Here is a 9,727-nt window from a genome sequence, read left to right on the forward strand (position 1 = left end):
TCACGTGAGCCTGGAAAAATGAATCCCCAGAAATGAAAGGAAGCAAAGGAAAAAAGGAGGAAAAAAAATATATTAAAAAACCCCTCCCCAAAGCCGCCTTCCAGAGGGTTGGGCAAAAGATAAAAGCTCTCCAAGGAGCCGGGGCTCCTCCTCTCCCACCACCAACTTCTCATTTAAATGTCTGTGCGCAGGCTGCGCGGGCACTGGGGAGCTCCCGCTGGCCCCCCGCCTGCCCCCCTCGCCGTGCCCCAGCCCGTGATGCCCACGCCAGGGGACGGTGGAGCTTAGCACCCCAGAAGCAGCCTGGTGTGGAACATCCCCGAGGAGGTGGCCCCACCAGCAGACTATGCCAGAGCCCCTGGGGGGACTGAGCCGAGCGGCGCCTGCCTGGGCACGGAAGAGTGGACGGCAAGGGGGTCCCGGTGGATGGACCCCCTGAGGTCAGCCCCCCGATGTCGGCTCCGCTGCTGCTCTGGGTTGTCCTCCTCCACTGGGCCACCGGCGAGGGCTTCATCCGCGGGGGCAGGACCTGGCAGCACTGCACAGGTAGGAGCGAGGGCCGGCGGGGGGGCTGCGCCGGGAGGGGGGTGTCGAGACAGACAATGGCTGTGCGAGGAAACACGCTGCGACCTGTGTCCTCCCATGGACGGGATGTTCTAGGGACAGAGCCTAGAAAGCATGCTGTGTTTTGGGGGGCACGTGGCCACTGCAGGGTGTCCCATGTGGGGCAGCCTCTCCCGGGAAGCCCAGCGCCGGTGTTTCAGTGCCCAGGTGCCAGCAGACCGAATCTCAGGGTGACAGCAGGGAGCGATGCCTCAGGTGACAGCACCCTGCCTGCACCCACGCGTGGCAGGTAGTGGGGTCACCCTTGTGCCCACAGCCCCCCGGCGTGGCACAGGATGGGGAGTCACCAGCCCTTCGCGGTGTGTGCCCGTCCCTGCGGCACAAGCCTTGTCCCAAGGTCTGCTGGCCCTGGGGGGCACAGGGAGGGGAAGGGCTGGAAGGAGAAGTAGAGGAAGAGCCATGAAGTCCCCCCTGGAAATTCCCTCCCACCCCAGACTCTCCGGGGCTCCCTGCACTCTGCCAGACACAACCTACGCCCTCCCCACAGCAAAACCTCCCGCAAAGTTTCCATCCCGCTCCCCCGGCTTGAGGAGCTGGCAGCTCCACGGCAATTCCCACAGGGAAGCACCAAGAGCAGCCTGAGCCAAAGAGGGTCCCTGTCCCCGTGCTGCACGGTCCCTGCGTGGGCGGTGGGACTTCAGCCTGGTTTTGGAGCTGCTTGGGCCCAGGCTCCACGTTCTTGGGGCTCGTCTCGGTTTGATGGCGCCTGTATTCACATTGTATTGCAGCCGGCGCTGAGGAGGAAAACTGGGAGAGATGGGAGAGTTTTTGCCTCTTGCCTCCTCCCCTGGCTGCTCCGGTCTCTCCAGGGACATCCCTGCTGTCCCCACGCAGCCTCGGCTGGAGGGTTCCTGGGGGTGTCGAGGCCCCAGCATCAGCACTTTACCCACCCCGTGTGCTGCCCGAGGCGCCCCGACTGCTCTCCCCGCCGTCAGCCGCCGGCTGCTCCCTGACCCTCAGCGGGACGCAGATCGGGATGTGCATCTTCGGGTTTAGGGACTTGGGGTTTGGTTTTAGGACTTGGTCCCATCCCGACCCACGGCCTCTGGCCCTGTCTGAGCTGCCCCTGGCTCATCCCAGCCGCCCCCAGGGCACTCGAGGGCTCCGGGACCCCCCCGCAAACCCAAGCCTGAATTCTGCTTCTGCTTTTTGCTGAGAAAAGCGGGAACTGGTCATTCCCCCAGCTGTGCATTTCTGAAATAATTTGTTTGAGTTAAACTTCCCCCACCAAGGCTTTGCTTGAGGAGCAGCTTAAACCAGTGGCGGGGGGGGGGGGGGGGGGGGGGCCCCATGGCTCGCTTCTTGCCCCGTGGGGTTGAGGGGGGAAACGCAGGGCTGGCAGGGTCGGGGGGAACTCACTGCTGTCCCTGCTCCCGGCTGGATGGAGCCCCACGGGCAGATCCCCCTGGCCCTGTCCATGGGGGTTTGGGCTGGCCGGGGATGCTGGCGGGGGGAACCACTGCCCCTCTCCAGCTGGTTTGGATTCAGACAGCCTTGTTCACACACACACACACACACACACGCCTGGCTCTCCCGCTGTGCCCCGGCAGCCGAGATTTATTAGTCCAAATAGGAGCTAACAGCCCGGTCTCAGGGGCGGTGGGACAGTCACAGGGGTTCCTGTGGTCCAGCCAAGGGCTGCTTCATCCCATGGGCAGCACCACCGAGCCCCATGCCCTCTGCTGCAGGCATGGCAATCCTGCCAGGGGGGTGTTCCAAGATAAAAGCCGTGGGGAGCCGAGGTGGGGGAGGCTGGAGAGGTGCCCAGTGTGGGCACAGCCCTTCCCATGGCCCGCCAAGCCATCGGACCCACGGCAGCCCTGGCACTGTGACGTGGGGACGGCCTGGCACTGCCCAGTGCCTAGTGCTGTTCTTCACCCGGGCAATGCCCTGGGGCTGGGCACGTCATTTTCTCCTCTGGGGAGAGGATAATTATTTAATGAGTGGTTTTGGTGCCTGCCAGGGGAGTACGTGCGTGTGTGCAATTAGGGCTGGGTTGGGAGAGCCTGGACCAGGACTGGGGGGGGGGAGTGTTGTGCCCCACCACCCTGGGGACGGGTGGCCACCCTGCGAGCAAGCTGTGGTGCTGGTTCCCTGCCTGCTCTCCTGGCTCTGGTTGCTGGTGCTGATGGATCCTGAGGAAGGTGGTGGCCTGGGGTCAGCTGGATCCATGGGATGGTTCATTTGGTGCTTGGCACCCCTGGGGATGGAGAGCTCAGCCTTGGTGCCTGGAGGGCAAACCTTCCCCATGTCTGCTTGACATGGACCCTGGGCAGGGGATGGCAGGGTACTGGACCTAGCCCAGCTGCTGTGGCTCCCCCCGGCCAGCGCTGGAGATGGGCTGGGTGCCCTGAGCAAGCCGGGTGGCAGGACCCCCTCCCGTGGTGGGACGGGAAGGGATGGCTGCTGCCGCCATGACGCGCTCTGCTGTCTCTCGGCACAGATCTGCGCCCGCTGGACATCCTCTCGGAGGCGGTGCCCGCCAGCGGGCTGGCCCGTGGCATGAGGGTCTTTCAAGTGCAGGGCGTACGTGGTTTCCAGCTGGCCGCCTCACGGCCCCGTGCCCTGGGCTTCCCCGCCTCCCGGCTCTTCATCCACTGCGACTGCTTCCCTGAGGAGTTCTCCATCATCGTCACGCTCAGGGTCCTCAGTGTCCCCGCCAAGGTAAGCGCCTCTGGCCGGGCAGGGAGCGGGCACAGCCCGGCCCCAAAGCTTGCGGCAGGCGGATTTGAGTCCGTGCCCTTCCCACAGAGAAACGAGTACATCTTCACGCTGATGGCCGAGGAGAGCCCCAGCGTGTTGGTGGGGCTGCGCTACGCCCCCGAAAAGCTCCACTTCCTCTTCTGGAGCCAGGAGCGCGCTGGCGGCTGGCAGACCCGCGTCACCTTCCACAACGTCTCCCTCTCCAACAACCAGTGGCACACGCTCGTCCTGGCTGTCTCTGGCCAGTCCTTCTCCCTGACGGTGGACTGCAGCGTCCCCAAGGACATGTAGGTTGGGGGCATCGGTGAGGGCCTCGGGAGGGCTGGCAGGGCGATGTTCCTCCACCAGCATCTCCTCCAGCCACCAGCAGATGCCATGAAATCATCCCCTGCCCCTTCTCTGCTCATCCACAGGGTGGTGGAGACGCCATTTCCAGCCTCTCTGTCGGTGAAGAGAGCCAGCTTCTACCTGGGCAACAGGAGGAGAAGGAAAGGCGTGTTCACGGTATGTGCCCCATGGTGCGGGGTTGCCCTAACGGGCCATGGGGTGAGCTGTAGCCCCCCCTCAGCCCCTTACGCTGGCAGGGCTTGGGCCCCGGCACAGGCAGCAGAGGTGGCCAGGGGTCCAGCTGCTGGGCTCGGTCCCCAGCTGGCCATGGGCACGCAAGGGGCAGTGCTGGTGGCTGGCACTTTGTGGACAAATGTGTTTTTAAGAGGATGTTGCCAGCAGTGCGGTGACAGGACAGTCGGTGGCACAATCTCATTGATACAAAATTTAGGGCAGTGCCTGATCCTGACCAGCAGCGAAAAGCAGAGGCAGTGAAAGCCATCTGGAGCTAACGAGCCCCTTGCCAATGTTCCCCTTGCACCAGCTGTTAAATTGGCCAGGATGAAGATTTTGGCAGGCTGGGCATCTAACAAGGATCTGATAAACGTTGATGAATCCCATGGAGGCTTCCACGGCCCGGGAGGGAGGGCAACGAGCAAGAGTCGGGAGGGAAATCCAAGGCATAAATCAGCTGCAGTTTCCATTTCTTGTTCTTGCTGGACTTGCTCTCCATGATCTTGCTCCTGCTTTCCCAGGGCTTGCTGAGACAGCTTGTCCTGCTGCCCGGAGCCGATGCCACCCCTCAGATATGCACTGCCATGAACTTTAAAGAAGCAATGCTCTCTGTCCCCACTGTCCTCCAGGACGTCCCCATGAAGCCAGCGAGCAACGAGGTGCTAAAATACCCCTACGGTCAGTAATCCCCACCGTGTGGTCTCACTTGGCCACTCTGGCTTTTGCCGAGGAAGAGTCTTTGCATGGGGCTGGGCACGGAGCAGGAGCGCAGGGAAAGAGGGTGTCCTCACCACCCTCGTTTCTCAAGGTGTACAGGGGGTGGGATCACTGTCCAAAACCTCCCTGGAGAGCCGGGGTGCCCCTGCCCGGGTCCCTTGGCAGCACTGGGCTTGTGCCCATCACCCCATGGGTGCCAGCCCCCAGGGTTTTCTCAGCCGGTGACTTCCCGGCTCAGGGCTGGGATGCCATTTCCCACGTTCCCTGGTGCCCATCATCGGGATGGGACCGGGATGTCCAACCCTTCATGGGCATGGGAATGAGCCTTGCTGCTTCTCTGTGGCGTGCCCTAAGAGGCACCTGCCTTGCTTCTCTCCGTGTCCAGAGACTGACACGAAGGTGACCCTGGGGTCCCGTCCGCCCTGCACCAAGCAGGAGAAGGCGCAGTTCTGGTTCAACGCCTCCCAGCGAGGGCTGTACCTCTGCAACGGCAGCACCTGGATTTCCATGCTGGAAGGTACTGGTGTGAGATGCTCTCACGGGGACGGAGGGAGGCTCTGGGAGCAGAGGAGGAGCAGAGATTTGCCACCGGCAGCAGCTTGGGGCGGGAACCAAGTCAGACAACAGCAGGGTGATGGGGCTGGGGTGTCACCCTGCCTCCCCCCACACCCTGGCTGGGCTTCACTTTGCTCTTGGTGCCCATGTTGACACTTCCAGTGCAGCTCTGGATTCAAATGCCTCTGTGAAACAGCTCCCCAGTCGCTCACACAGTGCCTGCGTTGTCTTCCGTGTTATCCATGTTGTCTGTCCCTCCTAGGGCTTCTCCAACCAGGGATGAGCCCTGGGTCTGTCCAAGTGGGACAGCTGGCCCCTCAGAGAGCCGTGCTGGGGTGCTCCATGCTGTGGGGTCCCCACAGTGCAGGTTCTCCTGGCACCTACTTCTTGCAGGGTGGGCAAGAAGGAGCAGAAAGACTCATCAGCTGCCAGAGAGAGTTGAAGGGGCAGGAGGGTGGTGGAGGCAGGTCCCCGTGTCATCCCAGCTCTAGTGGTCTTCATGCAGAAAATAGTGGGGCAACATTGGAGCAACACGGTGGCAAAGCAACAGCCTGGAGGGATGGACATTGTTCAAGAACAAAATGGATTTTGCCCACTGGCACGCTCCCCCTCGCTCCAGGCAGTCTGCCCAGGATCCCTGGTAGTACATGGAGGATGAGGCATGCCCACAACCGAGCTGTCCTTCCCCTCTGTCCTGGGGTTTTTCTTGTGCTGATGCCCTTGTGGTGGGTTTGGATGAGCCATTTGCTGCCCACAGGAGCTGGCAGTGGCTGGACTCCCCCATTTCCCTACCTCTGGAAGTCATCAGGATTGGCACTGTGTCCTGGTTTTCCCAAGGAGACCTCATGCTGGGATCTTGCTAACCTGTGTCCCTTGGTGCCACCGACACTGGCCCTTCGTGTGGCCCTACTCCTGCCATGTGTCCCTTCCAGTGCCCACCCATCTGCCATTGGGACCAGTCTTCGCCTTTCAGTTCTAATTTCTGGCATTTAATTCTGTCTAAGTCTTCTCTAACTTCTTCCAGAGCTCATGCTGACTCCAGCCAGAGAAAACATCTGGTGCAGGGCTGCTGCAGGTGGGTACATGTTAACCCAGCTGGTCTCAGCAGCCCAGGCCCTTTCGCTGTAGGTCTCTTCATCTCCTCCTCATTCTCTTTAGGACAAATATATCAACCCACTTTGTAAGAAGCAATGAAAAGCCCTGGTGTGTTGTTCTTCCCCCCTCCCAGCAGAGCAGTTTGCAGCCCTGCCCTCTGCCAGAGAACAGCCAGGGGTGGAGGGGGCTGGATGTGCTGCCCACTAAGACCAAGTCAAGCCTTTTACCACCCCCTCAGGTTTTGGCCCCTCACCACCAGCAGCACCACAACCTTCATTTCCCCCCCACAGAGCAGCAAGTGCCGCTGAGCCAGCTCTGCTACGCAACAGGGGGCACCTCTCCAGGCCAGGGTCATCTGGGTTTAACCTCACCCCTCTTTCTTTGTGGTTCTCCTAGTCAAACAAAGGCTGGACTATGTGGAGGAGTACCAGAACCTGGTGACCAACTCTGAGACGATGGGAGTTGAGGTCTTCACCATCCCAAAGGTGGGACTGTTCGCAGCCACTGCCAACCGGTACACCCCCCCGGGATCGGCCATCTATAAGTGGACCGATGGGAAGTTTGTGCCCTACCAGAACATCCCCACCTACCAAGCTCAGTCATGGAAGTATTTCACCATAGGAAAGAAGGTAAGTCTGCCTGGAAAATAATTTCAGAACCTTAACATTTCAGTAAATTGAACTGCGATTGCCCAGCATTGGCTTCTCTTCAACTAGCCCTGAGTCTTGGGCATGGCTTAGGGGGTGAATCTTTCTCTCTTCTGTCTTTGATGGGGTCAGCCAGTAAGGGTCTGTCCTCGGGACTGCTGGCTCATCTGTGGGCTGCCCTCTGTGTTTTGCTATTTTTGCTGAGACACAACTACATTCACCCAGGCCACTGTCAGCTCATGGCATAGGTGTCTGGAGTGCTCAGATCTCTTCCCTGGGGATGTCCAGCGTGTCTGCAAGGTCAGCCTCCAAAGCCAGCTATTGGGGCTGGATCCCACCCTGTGTCTGGGTTCATTTCTAGCAGGTTTTGCAAGTTCCTGCCTCAGATGGAGTGAGTGCCAGTGTCAAAATGTCCTTCGCGCATGGATACGCATTGTGCAGAGCCGCAGTCCAGACGGGTTTCGTTGTGCTCATAGAGCGGCCTCCACCCTGGCCAAAGGCTGACACACCCCCCCCCCCCCTTGTCACAGATTTTAGAATCATAGAATGGTTAGAGTTGGAAGGGACCTTAAAGATCATGGAGTTCCAACCCCCCTGCCCTGGGCAGGGACACCTCCCACCAGAGCAGGTTGCTCCAAGCCCCATCCAGCCTGGCCTTGAACCCCTCCAGGGATGGGGCAGCCACAGCTTCTCTGCAGGGACTGGGAAGTGAGGCAGGAGCCACCCCAGGCAGTGGCTGTGGCTTTGCTCTTGGGGACATGCAGGTCCTGAGATGGGAGCACAGAGAGCAAAGCCTCCCCAAAGCTCTGAATGTGGCGGGCATCCTGCCATGCTTAAGGTCTGCTCTGATCTCAGAGAACTACCTGTGGCCTTACAGAGCCATCGGAGCCTGTAGCTCCCTCCCAGGGACCCACTGAGTCCAACCTTCTGCATTTTTAAGCCCTCTTGCTTTTCCATCATTCCAGGACTTCGGAGCTCTATCCTCTTCCCCTGGGCAATCTGCCATGGGACTTCTGCAGGGCATCTGCCTGGTTCCTCTCCCTGGGGAGCCACTTGTCACTTTGCAAGGAGCCCCGGTCCAGCCAGCAAACATCTGCTGAGAGCCGACTCTGTGCAGAGCCCATAAGGCAGTTGGGATCGTTCCCCCTCCAGTATGAGCCCTTCTGGCTCCTACGAGCCCTTTGTCACCAGATGCTGCACAGGGTGGCTGCAGGGCCCCCCATCATGAGCCATGAGCTCCAGGGTACAGAGGGCTGGGCAGAAGTACTGCCTCCAGGCTTGGTAGCCCCTCTGTTTGGATACAAATGGGCCACGTCCCTTGTAACCTCCGTGGTGGTGGGGTCCTGCAGAAAACCCGGCCGAGCCCAGGAAATGCAGCTGTGTTGCACAGCTGGCTTTGGGCTGGGAATGTGCCTGCCATCCCCAGCGCTGCGCCTGCTCTGCAAAGCTCCGGCTGCACCCCTGTGGGCAGGAGATGGGAACACTGTGGGCTGGGTTTATCTGCTGATGGGAACCACCCTGAAGCTCCCCAGTGTTAGTCTGGACCCTCAACACTCCCTTGCAGTGATGGCTGCTGGAGCAGAGAAGACCACCAGGCTGGGGAGTCCCAACTCCCCGTGGTCCCTGCACAGAGAGACACCCATGTTGGTGCTCACTAAGGCTCACATCCTCCAGGTTTGCCTTCAGGTCTTCACTCAGAAAAGCTTTCTCAGACTTTCTAGGCAGGATGGCCCCTCTCCTGCACAGCTGGAACAGGTTTTCTATCTGGGGCTAGCTGGGTGCTCCAGAAGGGAGCTCCAGGAAGGCACCCTGCATGCAGCTGCCCATGCTTGGTGTGTTTCTGCCTGGAGATGATGACCAGATCGGTGTTGCAACAGCAGTGGTACAGACGTCTCCAGCTAGCCTGGGTTCCTCGCACACATTGCAGGTGTGTTGTGCCTCCGTAGGTGTCAGTACCTCCTTACTGCACCAGGACCTGCTGATGGTCTGCTGGGATCAGGGGAAGAGCCCCAGAAGGTAGGGCTAGGGTCTCCTGGTGGCTCCTGCCAATGGAGATCCAGGCTCCAGAATTGCAGGGTTTGATCTAGGACTTTCTCTTCCCTCTAAAGCTGTGTTTCTGGAGATGCTCTGAAGGGAGTCCCTGGACTGGGGCTTGAAGGGAGACCTGCCCAGTGCTGGGGATGCACCTTCCCCAGATGGATGTGTGGACCCAGCACAGGCCACCGCTGAGGAGGAAAGGTCTCCATCCTTGTGTGTGGCTGAGCCTCAGCTGGACAAAGCCCCAGGCTGGTGCTGGCAGGGGTCCTGCGCTGGGCAGGAGGCAGGAGACCTCCCCCTCTGACTGTTTTCTGCTTGTGGGATGTGTCCCTCTGCTTCTCTGTGTCCCAAACTGGGACATAACCTCTGCTGCTCCACAGGAACTCCCCTGGTGTGGTGGAGCCAGGGTGCCACACCGTGCGCGAGGCCATCTCCGTGGCTGCACCTTTGTCCCCAGCACTCTCGGGTTGTTTTTCTTGGTCTGGAAAATAGTTTGACTCAGGGAGCTGTTATCATCGTTGTTATTATTGTTATTATCATATCTGTGATTTTTCTCCTGAACAACCTTTTCTTACAGGGAAGGTTTGCCAGCTTTGGCCCCCCTCCCTCCCCAGCCTGTTTTGCCTGTCCCCAGGGCTGGCGGGGCCTCGTCCCTGCCCTGGCACCGCTGTCACCCCGCACAGAGAGCCACCGGGTCCCTGTCCCCGCATCGGGGGCACTGTGCTGCTTGGGGGTCCCTGCCAGCCAGGGCTGTCTTGCCCCACACCGGCCACCTTGGTCCCCACATG

The 9,727-nt window shown here is 60.3% G+C and overlaps 1 protein-coding gene across 1 annotated transcript in view; it reads left to right on the top strand.

The window, feature by feature from the left end:
* The first annotated feature begins 219 nt into the window (after positions 1-219).
* Positions 220-9,727, top strand: part of TSPEAR (thrombospondin-type laminin G domain and EAR repeats) — a 14,160-nt gene continuing 4,652 nt past the window's right edge. The window contains exons 1-7 of the mRNA XM_014962965.1: positions 220-546; positions 3,068-3,288; positions 3,376-3,614; positions 3,741-3,831; positions 4,410-4,566; positions 4,991-5,122; positions 6,652-6,884. Coding sequence (XP_014818451.1) covers positions 453-546; positions 3,068-3,288; positions 3,376-3,614; positions 3,741-3,831; positions 4,410-4,566; positions 4,991-5,122; positions 6,652-6,884 — 1,167 coding nt within the window. The 5' untranslated portion in view covers positions 220-452. The remainder of the gene's footprint in view (positions 547-3,067; positions 3,289-3,375; positions 3,615-3,740; positions 3,832-4,409; positions 4,567-4,990; positions 5,123-6,651; positions 6,885-9,727) is intronic.

This window comes from Calidris pugnax, unplaced genomic scaffold, assembly GCF_001431845.1.
Source record: "Calidris pugnax isolate Ruff unplaced genomic scaffold, ASM143184v1 scaffold1156, whole genome shotgun sequence".
Taxonomy (NCBI): domain Eukaryota; kingdom Metazoa; phylum Chordata; class Aves; order Charadriiformes; family Scolopacidae; genus Calidris; species Calidris pugnax.